The sequence below is a fragment of the Topomyia yanbarensis genome, chromosome 3 (genome assembly GCF_030247195.1).
Source record: "Topomyia yanbarensis strain Yona2022 chromosome 3, ASM3024719v1, whole genome shotgun sequence".
NCBI classification, from domain to species: Eukaryota; Metazoa; Arthropoda; class Insecta; order Diptera; family Culicidae; genus Topomyia; species Topomyia yanbarensis.
This window is the reverse complement of record NC_080672.1, coordinates 311,764,959-311,780,620: the sequence shown is the minus strand read 5'-3', so window position 1 is coordinate 311,780,620 and position 15,662 is coordinate 311,764,959. Positions and strand designations below refer to the sequence as shown.

General features: G+C 36.2%; 1 protein-coding gene across 1 annotated transcript in view; it reads right to left on the bottom strand.

Moving 5' to 3' along the window:
• The window catches only part of LOC131690584 (glutaminyl-peptide cyclotransferase-like), a 39,317-nt gene that overhangs the window by 6,188 nt on the left and 17,467 nt on the right, over positions 1–15,662 (bottom strand). Inside the window, exon 2 of the mRNA XM_058976479.1 lies at positions 12,849–13,638. Within this exon, the coding sequence (XP_058832462.1) occupies positions 12,849–13,638 (790 nt within the window). The remainder of the gene's footprint in view (positions 1–12,848; positions 13,639–15,662) is intronic.

The following is a 15,662-nucleotide window of genomic DNA, read 5'->3' as shown; positions in this document are numbered from 1 at the left end:
CCACATGTTCCTCACCCAAGCGAATTGATCAACTTGCAAGTAGGAGCACATATCTACCAACCAGCCAAGAAGACATCCGAATCAATGAGAATGGACCATGCCAGTCGAAGGCCACAGGCCCAGCGCCATCTCGTACATTTCCTGAGATTAATAATTTTGTTAGTTCTACTTACAGATTTCATTTCAATGGTAGTTTCATTCTCTCATGTTAAACTCGCTTGCCGCTGCTAATCTCTTCCGGCATATCGAAGCCGTCGTTCGACCGTCTCATAGATGGGATCTCTATCGGATCCTCAATTTCCGTCGGAACTCGTATGTCAGACGTTCAAGGAGTTCTACAGGCTCGAATATCTGATGCGAAAAAAACATTATTTACCACATTAAATATAAGTCCCTAATTTTATAATCAACTAAGGCTGTCTGTCAATTCTAGTGCAGAAACGCTAATGATGTGACCATCAAGAATACGTCAGACAACCTCAATTGACCACCTTCGACACCAGTTTGGCCTTACCAAGCCTAACGCGGGTGGCGGCGTGAAAACTGCCGAATAGGAGTTGAGAACGGCTTAAAGCAACATCTGATGCTGCTCCAAATGTATGTGATATCCAAGACTGATTTGGGTAGTTCCATCCAGCCTAGTTCGCATACCTTACATAACTTCGAATGCTTGACTGCAGAGGAAATATAAATTCATTCACCAACCAAAGCATTCATTTGTTATTATGTGGACAATTTAATGGTAGAAGTTAGCATCTTCTACATTTTCAAGCATAAGTGAACTGCGTAACCTATATCTGAGGCACTTTTGCTCAATAATTCCCCTCAGAGCTACCATAGAAACAAAATTCAGTTTACTATGCTATATTTCACCCTAAGGAGGAAAATTGGGTAAACACCAAAATTTCTCACAAGGGCGAAATTTTTTTTTTTGTGGAACCAGTCTTTGCACTTGAAGGGCACAAATCCTCCACGGGTGCGTTTCGGCTTCGCCTCATCAGAAACCGACACTAACTAAGCCAAGACAAGTTTCGGCTTCACTGTGTCTCATCGGCATAAAAAGAACTTCTGCTCGGACGGGACATCACGTTTGATCAGTCGTTCGATTGAAACACAAAGTGTGTTTTAAGGACCGATTCAGACGATACATCAGCTTCCGTCGACGTCAAAGGAACGGTGGTCAGGATAAGTTAAATGCAGTTAAATGGAGGCATTCACACACAACATCAACGGCACGGAATGTTTTGACGTTCGGCACGTGTGAACGGGCACAAGAGAAAAGTATTAAACTTATCCTGACAGAACGGTGACGTTCCGTTGACGGAAGCTGATGTATCGTCTGAATCGCCCTTTAGTTTTAAGGGATTTGCGTCAAGCCGGCGCCAATCTATTCCGACATAATGTTAGTGTCGGTTTCTGATGAGGCGAAGCCGCAACGCACCAGTGTAACAAAATTCAGTTTGTTTCTTAAACCGAACATGTCCGTACCTGAATGCGGTGCGTCGGGAGAACGAATGACGAGGGAAACGAACCAAAAATCAATATTAATTCGTCGAAAGGGCGAAATTGTTTTTACATTTCTTACAAAAGAAATGTATAGGATTCGCTCAAACTTTGAAAACTTTTTCCGAGGCCCGGAGGGCCGAGTCTCATATACCAATCGACTCAGCTCGACAAATTGAGACAATGTCTGTATGTGTGTGTGTGTGTGTGTATGTGTGTATGTATGTATGTACAAAATGTCATGTAATTATCTCAGCAATGGCTGAACCGATCTTAATGAAATTAGTTTCAAATGAAAGGCCTAACGTTGCCATTTGACACTATTATTTTTGATTTTCGATATGTTGTTTACTTTCTGAGATATGGGCGATTTTATCAAAACACGGCAGTTTTTTTGCAAATAACTTTCAAACCATACAATTTCGTCCCACAAACTGCATATAAATAGAAAGCTTGTAAAAATACCTTTCTAACAAGCTATAGATTGTCTAAATCCGTGCACGAGCAGCGGAGATATTGAACATTTTGTAGTTTTAGTCCACGCTTACCAATTTCCCCTAACTAAAAATGAGATTGTTTCATACAGAGTATTGCTTTACTGGTGTTTTAGGGGCAAAATTAAACCGATTTTGAATATCGGGGTATGAAAACACATCTACGTGATTCAAGGAATTCGATGTTGAGAACATTTTGTGAATTACCTTCATAATAAATTAACTATTTCTCAAAAATCAATATATAAGTTCACTTCAAAGACAAAATAATGTGTTGATAAAGAAACAGTGAGTTCTAATATTTATTCCTTGGATTAGGCATTGCGTTCAATCATGAGGTAATTGTTGGATGATATATCAATACACAGATCAACAATCAATTCACCTAGTAGTGAGATAAAAGATTTCTAATATAATTATACTTGTGGCGTCACCGAAAGCAACTGTATGTTTGAAGCCCAAAACTCTAGCGAAAATTTATCTCTTTTGCATGATTTAGGTTATACTGGTTATGGCGCAAAAATTACTACTTACATTATTTATGATAAGAATGTAAGAATCAATATATCAAAATAATATACCTATAAAAATAATGTCACTGCATTAACCATCATTAGCCATTCTTCACACGCCCCCCCCCCCCTCCTCAATCTCTCTCTCTCTCTCTCTCTCTCTCTCTCTCTCTCTCTCTCTCTCTTCTCTCTCTCTCTCTCTCTCTCTCTCTCTCTCTCTCTCTCTCTTGCTCTCTGTCTCTCTTCTATCGCATCTATCTAACTATTTCTGTATCCATTTCTAAGTTGTGTGATAAGATCTTCTGCCAATCTGAAATATTTATTAATTGTAATTGCGAAGGTTTGAGAAAACAAAACTATGTCTTGTCTGCTGCTACATCAACTCAACTTTAATTCAATTCTATTCAAAGCCGGTATCTACACTATAATTAAGGAAATTCATGGCTATATCAGAAAAATATTTGGCTTAACTGGGTAATATGAAAGTTTGACGATGAAAATTTTCAAAAGAGACATTCCACGTGAAATATTTAAACTATTCGTATCTCTATTGAATTTTGAATGAAATATATGTTCAAAGACTGAAAGCTGAAGCCAGAAGGATTGGACTTGCCACCAACGTTTCGAAGACAAAATACATGGGAGGTTCTAAAGACGACAATGTGAACCTCCCACCCGAGTTCGAATTGACGGTGAGGAAATCGAGATGGTCGACGAATTCATGTATTCACTGGTAACCGACGACAATGATAACAGCAGAGAAATTCAGAGACGGATCTTGGCGGGAAATCGTGCCTACTTTGGACTCCGGAGGACGCTCCGGTCGAACAAAATTCGCCGGCGCACGAAGTTGATTATCTACAAGACGCTGATTAGATCGGTAGTCCTCTACGGCCACGAGACCTGGACTATGCTCGTGGAGGACCAACGCGCCCTTGGAGTTTTCGAACGAAAGGTTTTGCGTACCATCTATGGTGGCGTGCAGATGGAAGATGGAACGTGGCGCAGGCGAATGAACCATGAGTTGTATCAGCTGCACATTCGTTGTATTGGTACGAACTTTCATGAAAAATAACGGAACGGACCAAAAATATCCACAAATTAGATCCAGGAAAAGAAGTCTCCCAAAGTACCCACTCTCGATGGGGATGCAACTACAATGTGTCTTCTAACTTACTGAGTAGTTTGAACCATTTCTTTTTCACAGTATTGGTCTGCATAGGACTTTTTGATCCATATTTCCTGCACGTGAATTTTGAACGAAACAATATGAAAGCTATAAGGATGAATGGAAAGCAGTCTGCAATCAACTGAATGCACGGCTTTTGTACTATCGACATAACCTAGACATTTCACAATATTTACTTCAATGCAAATAAAAACTTTGAAATATCTACCTGTCTCATTTACGAATCGCATTCTCCCGGTCGTTCTCTGTTCAAGGGACTTGAAAGCACATGTGACCTTGTCTCACTTTACTATATTTAATTGCGCGTTAAAATACTGGATCTGTAAATTCTATTCTGTACATAAATATTTTTTTCGGGAATATGTGACCAAAAAGTAAACTTCGAATTCCAAAGCAAATTGAACGTTCCAGGTTCCTGAAAACTAATTAAGGTCCAACAATAAAGTAGAAAAACCAGATATTCTTAAAACGAAGTCGTCAAGTAAAAAAGCATGAAAACATAAGAATAAAACCAGAAAAAGATGGAAGCTCTAGAAAGTCCATTGCATATTTATTAGCCTTTTTTCAGAAGATGAGATTTTCAAAAACATTTCAAAACTTTCTGATGCAATGGTTCTCAAATTCGTACAACCCGGTTTATTCATTTTTTTATTCAAAAATATTTTTAGCTTCAAATATATGACCATTTCTTTTCAATTAATTATTTCATTCCGCATCTTTTTATTCGTTTTGTTCATCTGCGTTCATTTTACTTATTTTATTCGTTTCATTCTTTGGATTCACTCTGATCAGTTTACTCTTTTTGTGCATTTTACTCATATCATTCATTTAACTTATTTTATTCATTGTTTTCATTGTATGCATTTTATTCATTTTTTCCAGTTTATTCATTTTGTTCAGTTTCTTCATTTTAATAATCTGACTACTTTTTCAGTTTTAATCATTCCATCCAAATAATTTATTTGATTCAATTTATTTCTTTATATTAATTTATAACCTTTTACCATTGTTCAATTTTTCATCTTAATCAATGCATTAAATTCTGCTCATTTTCTTCTTTTTATTCATTTTATCACTTCAGCTCATTTTGTTTATTTGATTCGTTTGTTTTATTTATGCATTTCATTTATTTTTTACTTTATTCATTTTGCTCATCCATTCTTTTTATTCATTTGATCCATTTCATTAATTTGATTCATTGTTTTCACTGGATGAATTAAATCAATTTGATTCACTTAATTCATTTGATTTATTTGATTTATTTGATTTATTTGATTCATGTGATTCATTTAATTCATTTGATTCATTTGATTCATTTGATTCATTTGATTCATTTGATTCATTTGATTCATTTGATTCATTTGATTCATTTGATTCATTTGATTCATTTGATTCATTGGATTCATTTGATTCATTTGATTCGTTTGATTCATTAGATTTATTTGATTCATTTGATTCATTTGATTCATTTGATTCATTTGATTCATTTGATTCATTTGATTCATTTGATTCATTTGATTCATTTGATTCATTTGATTCATTTGATTCATTTGATTCATTTGATTCATTTGATTCATTTGATTCATTTGATTCATTTGATTCATTTGATTCATTTGATTCATTTGATTCATTTGATTCATTTGATTCATTTGATTCATTTGATTCATTTGATTCATTTGATTCATTTGATTCATTTGATTCATTTGATTCATTTGATTCATTTGATTCATTTGAATCATTTGAATCATTTGAATCATTTGATTCATTTGATTCATTTAAATCATTTGATTCATTTGATTCATTTGTTTCATTTGTTTCATTTGATTCATTTGATTCATTTGATTCATTTGATTCATTCGATTCATTTGATTCATTTGATTCATTTGATTCATTTGATTCATTTGATTCATTTGATTCATTTAATTCATTTGATTCATTTGATTCATATGATTCATTTGATTCATTTGATTCATTTTATTCATTCGATTCATTTAATTCATTTGATTCATTTGAATCATTTGATTCATTTAAATCATTTGATTCATTTGATTAATTTGTTTCATTTGATTCATTTGATTCATTTGATTCATTTGATTCATTTGATTCATTTGATTCAATTGATTCATTTGATTCATTTGATTCATTCGATTCATTTGATTCATTTGATTCATTTGATTCATTTGATTCATTTAATTCATTTGATTCAATTGATTCATTAGATACATTTTATTCATATCTTTAATTTTATGCATTTAATGTTCAGTCATTCGTTTTATTTTATTCAATTTGTTAGTATGAGTCAATTTATTCTATTAATCTTATAACTATTTCTAAATATAATCTTAATTTTTATTTAGAAACCTAATCTAATTTGATTATAATAAATTTATATAATGTATATTATAATTTTGATTTACATTAATTTTTCTACTCATTTTATGAATTTAAAAACCTATTGTTTCATTTTTTGCTTTACTTTTTTATTTCGGTCGTTTTGTTGATTTCTAAAATTTATTCAGTTTATTCGAGATAGTATTCGTGCATGACTAGAAACTGTTTTCATCCCACCTCTAGTTGGGTGCTTACTTCTCGTGAGTTCTGCAAACTAATCCAATAGTGTGTGAATGTGTAAGAAATGTCTCATCTCACTGCTAGGTGGATTAAATCGGTTTTTGTAAACAAACTTGATTCGCTCACTAGTCTGCTGCAGAGTGGAATTTCATGAAAAATATGCGTTAATGTAAATTTTTACCCTTCGTAGAAGTAATTTCAATTGTTTTCTGCTTTGAAATTATAGTAAATTAAGAGAAACCAGCAAAATAAAAGTTTGTTTACAAATCTTATTCGCCCTTTTGCAAATTTAGTATGGAAATTCGATTCATCGCAGCGGGAAGGGCCGGCGGAACATCTTTTTCCCGAGTGGGTAGTAAGATTCAAGGTGATTTTTCCTCGTACTGACGATAGTTCAGATTTGGCGTGTGTAAGTGAAAATGAAAATTCCCTGATAATATCTGGTTGCTATTTGGAAACATTCTTTGTTAAGTAGGCCAGCTCTTTTCTGGAGTAGAACGCTTTTTTCGCTATCAGTTTTCTACTGTGCATTTTAATTGGAAAAACAGTTTGTTTTTCACCCACGGTGCCGCAATTTTGATAGTGAATCATCAGTGAACCATTTGCTGCAGCGTTCTCGGGAGGACAGTTTTCTACGTGATGCCATCAAGAGAATATTAGGTGCTGTGTTTGATCTGCCGGCATTTGGACTACTTCTGTGTGCTGGTGTGAAGCCCAGACGGCAGTTCGGAAGTACGTCGCCGACCACGTGTACCAGCATTCCGCCGGAATTTGTGAAGGCACCACGGAGTTCCCGGTGAGATCTTTCCATGTTATTTTGATTATATTGTTTTTAGGCGAGCTGCGTTGGTAATTTTAGTAGTATTGATACAACTTCCAATATAGGTTTATATGCATTCGATTCGCCTTTTCATATCTCCGTCATCTATGAAATCTGTTTCGGTTCCGAGGATTTTCAATAAATAGATGATCGGACTATTATCAAAATAAAAACGCTTGTAAGGACGTAGCCAGGTGTGTGGAATTAAGCGGGTCTACGTCATTGCAGATCGTGGCGAAAACTGATATGACAATAGATATGCTCAATTCTGCAACTCCACCCTACGATTTGTGCAGGTGTTCATGCTATGCTATGCTATTTGGAAACATTCTTTGTTAACAGGGCTGTTTGTCCGACGGCTCAGCGAAAATGTGTTTGTTGAATACTACACCCAAAATCCAACGGGAAGGTTTCTATAACTTTTGGGTAAGATTCTATTGCCTTTTTGGTAACAGACCACGCAATTGCGCATTGCGGCATTAAACTCATATTACCGCAAAGGTAGTAAACGGTGGAAGGATAATTCGGTCGATTTCTATAATAGTATTAGTATCGAGTCAAACCAGCCTGAGTTCTGGCGGATTTCTACCCGAATTCAGGCCGGAATCTGCACCAATTTGGGCAGAAATAGGCGGAATTACTAGGGTAACTTGGACAGTGAAAAAAAAAATTTAGGCAGTTTTCGGATCCGGCCTAGGTTCCACAACTCCCGATCTGGACCAGTTCCCAAATTTGGACCTCCCGGATCTGGATCAGTTTCCGGATTTGGACTAGTTCCCGATTCGGACCAGTTTACGGATCCGGACAAGTTCCCGAATCTGGACCAATACTCGGTAATGGACCAGTCCCTGGATCCAGCCCATCCCCTTTTCCCCTTACCAGGTCAGGACTTGAACCAGGCCCAGATTTAGTGCTTAGATCCAGACAAGAGTCTAGATCCGGACTCTCGGATCGGATACGTGGATCTAAACTATATGTCTTGCTATCCGTACATGACGGGAAGGACTGTTAATGTTTTGTGCAGTCGCTACCTTGCTTTTGACGTTCGTGATAGAAAAAAAATCAATTTAACTACGACCGAAATACCCCACCACTATTCCGAGTCAGCTTTTTTCTGGCGACCGACATCCATTCAGGCTTAGTGGAGGTCGATTTGAATATTTCTCCGATGGGAAAAATAATGCCAATAAGTCTCATTTTCGATACAAATTATATCTAATACAACTGCCCCCGGATGGTCTACTTCCGGACCAAAGGCAAGCCATTTAACGTCATCGAAAAATCGCGTGATCTAACTAAACAACACTCGACCGTGTACGAAAAAGTATTTTGTATGCGTACCTGCCCGGGAAGTAGAGAATGATGGTGTAATCTCCGAGAAAAGTCTTGATTGCGAAATAGGGGTGGCTCCTTCCAGATCCCTGTGCTTCAGTCAGTGTAAATTCTGGTATGCAAGCAGTTGTGTTCAGTAAAAATCGAGGAGTATTAGAAAACTTATTTTCCATCAGCCTCATTTCGAGCCTTTCGCCAGATTTGTTCTTCCAAAATTTGTTCTTCCAAAATTTGTTCTTTTGAACGGGGCTCGTCTACTTGTTCGCCTTTTTGTAACCCGGGGTATGAACTGAAGAACCCCTTGTAGAAATAAGGCACGATGTGTAAAATGCGGAGATGATCAAGACATTGGCTCCTGGTCTCGGAAAGTCCATATGGGACATCCAAAACTTCAAGTGTCTCTATATTTCAGTTATATTATTTTTCTAGGTTTACTTCAGACGTAGATCTTCCTTAATGTTAGCCATGGCCGAAAACAATATTCAGGAGCGTTTTGGAGATCAAAACGTGCTACTATTTCAATCGGATTAGCCTTTGCTCGGTACCAGGTATTGAAGTTGTCGCTTGTTAAATCCGAATCACAGGCAAAGATTTATTGATATTCTTTCCATATACATCGCACCTCAACTGGTTCGAGAAGATTTCAACTCCCACGGCATGCTTCATGCTGATAACCGATCTATCTTACTCCATGATATTCGCAACAATTTCAGTATGAACATCTTGAATATAGTGGAAATGATACGAATGCCTACCAGCGCGGCCAAGTGCGTTATATTTATCGTTGTATTCTACCTTATTAGTGTGCCCATTGATTCAAAGAGCTACGTGTCCACTATATCCGAAACAATTGAATCAAAATGAAAAATTCCTCCGGTGGCAGTGTGCAATGTTTTAACTGGCTTGTTTTTCTATGCTGAGATTAAAGGTCAGACAAAACGAATACCTGGCGCGAACAATCGTGGACGGTTTCCCACACAGTTGTGGGCAGAGAGTGCTCAGAATTATATGCGAAAAGGTCCTATGAGGACTTTTTGAACTTCAGATCGCCCAAATTTTTCCGAATATACGCGACGTTAGAAACGCAAATAAAAACATGATGCAAACTGAAAAACGCGGTTATTGGCACCGGCTCGTCAACGGATTAACGAGAGAAACAATATTTCGTCTAGCAGCTGGACCCTACGTCGTGTACTCGATTCGACCTTTGATCCGAATACACAGAACTAAGAATTCTTTATCGGCGACAACAGCATTCCACGTAAATTCACATTCAAATGATAGACGTTTTGCGATGAAATTATTATAATGTATATAAACGTAATAATTGTTCTTCAAACACACAAATGTATCTGACAGAAAAGGTACTCGCACTAAGCATTTTCCCCACAAAACTTATGGTTTTATATTTACCTACGACCATGTCTACATCGTTACAGTTCCAAGTAGGCGCTTCGATCGATGGATCATGGAAAGCACTCCTAATTTTTCCGGAGAGAATATGGGCGATCCTAGATTCTTTATATTGGAATCGTTCTAAATTGCCTGATACAAATATTAGTTTGAGTTCATTCGCATTGATCTATTCCGGGTAATAAGAAAAGTGACATTAGATTAGAATGGCAATGAGAAGGCGGACACTTAGGCATTAGATTAATATTAATATTTGTAGAATATCGCACAGCTTTAACAATTTTTTCAGTTAGATTTAGAGTTAGAGAACGCTCGAAAATTGGCAAATTTTATGGGACAATGGAAGTTTAGGAATCCCAAAGGCATCAACCAACCTTGGTTATAAAGAATGGATGAACGTCGTGACTTCCTTCGGGTGGCATCTCGGATCATACGTTGAATGCGCATCTCCGGCGTAAAGAGTGTTCTCTGCGTGACGACTATCGCGACATTAAACATGTTGTCTGATCGTGCGCCACACAAAAAAAAAACTAAATTTTACCGTTGAGGTATTTCGACACATACCACAATCTAACAAACCGTAATTGACGAAATATAATCGTGCTCTGTTTAATTTTACATAAAAGATGTACTTTCCAAGCGCAGTGCCATAAAATTACACATTTTAAACAGACGCCATATGTGGAGTAAAATTACGTGACTCGCAAAATTCAACGACATGTTAAATTAAAATCAAATGTAAAACTATTGCATTTTTGATGCTCGTATAGTCATGGTCAAGAGACGTAAATTTACACGATTTTTTTAGTTGTGTGGTGCCAGATCTGCGTTAAACGAATCCCTTCGGCCTGGTTCTAGTCCGAGATATTCTGGCTATCCTCCAAATTTATTTATATCTAATCTTTTGGTTGACTTACTAACAATTATCTGCAAATGTGATCCCAAGAATTCCAAGCGGATCCAAGGAGGCCAGTTGGCGATCCGGTTCATGATGTCCTGATAGTGATCTTCCGTTTGCCACAAAGCTACAAGTTTAATTTCTTTTTTTCCTTGTCATTTTTCTCTGATTGTTCTCTGATACGGTCGCTGCTACTGATGTTGGGATCAACAATCTTTTGCCTTCCCTATACAAAGTCTACTGATTGTCTAGTAATTGTTTCTCCTTGCTTCAATTTTCAATCTAATGATTATTCATGTTAAAAAATTTCAAATTGTTTATATTATACTTAGAAATATTTCCAGCTGCATCCCACAGTCTGAATAAAATTGTATATTAATATTTTTTGTCTATCGATCTGAACTCATTGTTTTAAGATGTAGATGTGTCAAAATGTATTTCCATGAGTATAAATATAATAAATAATTTCAAACAAATCCTAATTATTCTCAATAAATTTAAATTGTAAAGCAAAGAAATTTGTATCTGAATAAAAATATGCAATTGTTTTACATCGAGGATTTCCAACGCAAGAATTTTGTGCGAATTGTTCCAAATTTTCGAGTGGGTAATTCGCCCCTCGGTAATTTTTGAGTGGGTAGTACTACCCATACTACCCACGCATTCCGCCGGCCCTGGCAGCGGGCATGAATTGAATTTCATTTTCTTTCAAGTTCATGCAGGGATAACAATTTTTTTAAGCTCTGCTCCTGGTGGGACTAGGAATCGATTCATGGGTTGGTCGATAGGGGTCATTTTTTCTTGTCACGCTACCCTACATATCAAGTTTATATCCCACACCAATAAACTAGAATTTTAGACGAATTTGATTAATTGGAAACAAGTTGTCTTAGGTTCACGAATTGTGAAGCTTTTTGATTTACTTTCATTGGCCAAAATGTTAATTTATTTTTCTGGAGAGCACCAATTACACCTACTACACACTTTGCACAACAAGAAAATTAAAATATTTTAGGATGGAAGTGTCGGTTTTGAAAAACAACGACTTCCAACTAAATTTATAATAAGATGTATGTATCTGTCAAGTTGGCCCGGGTTGCTCAAAACACTACAGGTCAGTCTTTTGAAAGCATTTCTATAAAAACACACACACATACATACAAACATCAATAGCTAAATCTTAATCTTTGCGACATTGCACAGCAACTTTTGTTGTATTGTTGAAAACAGAAACAAAGTGCGACGTTGCAATTATTGTAGAGCCGTATGTCGTATCGTGTTCGACCAACGGATTGAAGCTTGCGTTGCCGCGACTCCGAATGGGCGAACATGTATGTTGCAGCTTTTGTCACAATATCAAACGATAATGAAAGCCTATAATTTTGAAATCAAAGTGATGACCTATAAATATTTATCCATCGGTTGCAAACAATGCAGGCTACAATTTATGGAAGAATGTTTTTTGAAAGTTTAAACAAATTTATTCTTATTCAGCCAATGTATTTGAATTCAACGCAATGGCATATTACCAACAAACGCAAACTGTATGTCTTCAATTCGTGGTTCGTGCGCGGCGATGTTAGGCATGGACTAACCTAGTTACAAATAGCGAGTGGTTTTTATTCTCGGCGGCATGTTGTTAGGTACTAAAAGTAGTATCTGTAATTTTTCCAACCAAAAACGAGGTCTAGAACACTTTTTTATTTCATTTTGTTATAAACCTGGAAAATAGGAACTTTTTGGATCACGAACAATCTGTGTCTTACGACAATTTCATTTCTGTTAGTTCGTTAAAATTGGTCAATTAGGTCGCCTGTTGTGATTATTTAAAAATAAAAAAACTTCGAATGTCAATATTATGGCAAAAAAAAGTTTGATTTTGCAATGCTAAGCTCTACAAAAATCTCCCATCGAAATTGTAATTTAACCTAATTTGGGTTGCCCGTTTTTGAAATTTTGACTCAATAATAAAATGTGCAGTGGCATGCCATATAAATGATTTCAGGATGCAGGGATCCTGTTTTTACGACCACGCTACCCTACATGAACGAATTATCTACCGTGTTGTAACTGCAATCTTGTGAACTTTTTCCATTCTTTAATATGAAAAACTTACTCCGTTTCAGGAATGGCAAGTGATCATCCTCTATCCTGCTATACGTGCTTTTATCAACGAACATCCCATTACTTTTGGGATCCTTCAGCAAAAGTTTGTTCTTACGAAGCGATGACTCTATATTGCTCAATCTTCGATGGTGGTTTCTGGTGCTATCAAAAAAGCTATAAAACTTTGGGTTCTCTTCGCCGATCAGGTCCAGCAGTATCATCAACTGAATCCTATCTATTTCCCGCATCGATTTTCCTAGAGTTTTCGATACGAAGGGCATTGTAGTCCACTTGTTAGCCAAGTGACGAGATCCGTATAACGAATCGGTTGCGGACCACTTTCTAAAAGCTTCCTCTCCGTCGAAAAACAGCAACATCAAGCTTAGATCAGTGTTGTTTCGCAGCAGTTTGAGTGCTGACTCAGTGGTCTTTGCCAAATTAAGCATCATTGCACACGGAACTGCAGAATCTGCGGCACCGACGAAAGCATGCTCCCTGAAATATTTGCTGTCGTAGTGGCATGCCAGAGTGAGATACTTATCCGCTGCTGGATTAAGCTTGCCTATAATGTTGGAAAATTTCAATCTTCCAAAGTGTGGTGTTTTATCATTGAACTCGTCGAGCTCTACTATGAAATGGAGCTGCTTCAACTGGTCGACGATGTAACGTTTAACCTCATCGTGGGTGGCAGTTCCAACGATGCGTGGTTTCAGTATTTTCTTCAGTGTCTGCCGTAGGTGGGTGTCGTTGTTGGACTTACACACCACTCGCATCTGGTCCACCGAGAATTGGGCATCGACCTGAAGTGAGAGGAAATTTGCATTGGTAATGTGTTAAAATTCGAAGAATTTTGGTCAAATGTAGTTTGAATTGTCGATTAAACAATCAGTTGAATTCCACATGATATCAAAGAAATTAAACATTTATTTTTTAAAGGGGCGGGCATAGTGTAACTGGTAAATCGATTACTTTGTACGAAGCTCACCTGGGTACGATTCCCAACCCCGCACATAGAGGTTAGAGATTTTTCTAAAGAGATTCTCTAACCCAAAATAGAGGCGAATGGCTCTAGGGTTAAAACCTCTATAATCGAAATAAAACAAATAAATTGAACATTTATTATTTTGACGTAAATTTAAAGTTGAAATCAAATTTGAAGTATTTTAACATCTATTTCGTGAGTTATCAGTAATGAGCGTTCCATAAGCGGCACCGGTGGTTGAGTGCCGTTGGTCCCGGTCTATGTGTTGATGGGCCGATATCTTGGGATGGGTTGGGATCAGGGTTGTTAATGCGGTAAATTCAACGTTATCGTTCCAACGCGATATCGTTGAATAGATAATTTTTTCGTTGAAATCAATAGCGATGATTTTGGCGTTAATTTCATCGTTCATCGTCAACACACTTCGATGAATGTAACGTTAACGTTATCCAAAATTTTACGTTGATTTGTTTTGAACGCTTATTGATCGGTGCCAATGATTAATAGATGTATATTTACGGTATTTTTGCACATGGAGGAAAAATTATTTAACATGATAAGCAGAGCAAACCTAATTTGGTAGCCAAAACCTTAACTTCAGTGAAAACCAGATTTAATTCCGAATACACAGGTAAAATGAATTTCTAAATTCGTGAGACTTTTGTTCATATCCATCTGAATTACTTTCGCTATGCAGACTTTTTAGTAAAGATCCGAAAAAGTTCCTCTTTACAATTGCTATTGCTGGACATCTCAAGATATAACCATACTGAAGAAAATATAGCTAGATTACCCAACATCTGGTATATTCGCTTGATATTTTTAGAATGAAAGGAACATTACGGTTGATATTTTGAAATTCAGCCTCCTCATTGAAACTTTAGAAGATTCCCAATTATATATGTTTATGAGAATATTTGAGTTATGATAAATTTACCATGAACAACATTCCACTGTAATGCTAGTTGAATATTTAAAATTTTCTATTTCATCTTTTGTACACGATTGACCTTGAATTTAAATGTACCGTTGATATTTATAGATTTGCGAAATATCTGAAAGCAATTTCAAATCAACTTTACCAAACAAATGCATTAGATATTCCTCTTGCGATTTATGATATATAGAATAGTTATGCAAGAATATTATTTTTTGAGGTAACCCTCTGGTGCCCAAGTTTTTGTTTTGCTTAAAAAAGCTATCGTAGATCGTTTTTGTAATGAGAAAACCGAAAAATATGTTGCCAGCTCACGAAAGCTACGAATTTTTCATTAAACTCTAAAAAGTGTCCAACATGGCCATTTTACGAGTCAAGATTTTATTGCTAATAGCTTTTATTTCCGCAACATAATTTCACAGCCACAGAGGAGTATTACTAAGTTAGTAACTTAATAATATTTTTTATTCTCCAAAAATTTAAAAACAAAAAACTTTTTTGACTAAATTACACTGCCATTCACAAAATAATTTTTTTTCTCGTTTTCCTCTAATTTTCAACTTTCAACGTTGAATGTATTCAACATAGTCATTTCAAAATGCAAACAATGTATTTTTATGATTAATGTGAATGTTGTGAAGAGGTTTTCATAGTGGTGACAATTTACAATCGTGTTTTAAATATTCTATTTTCCCGTATTACACTAAAATGCGGGGTTGGGCAGCAGAGGGTTAATGTTAATTACATTATGCAGATACAGATAAGAGTAATTCACACAGATATTTCCACCCTTCAAATATTTTGTTAGCTTCTCAATTCCCATTATAATATGTTTCATGTTTGAAATCTTGCGTCAAGTATGTTATGCTAAAATAATCGTCTCTGTGAAATGAGCTCTTTCACAC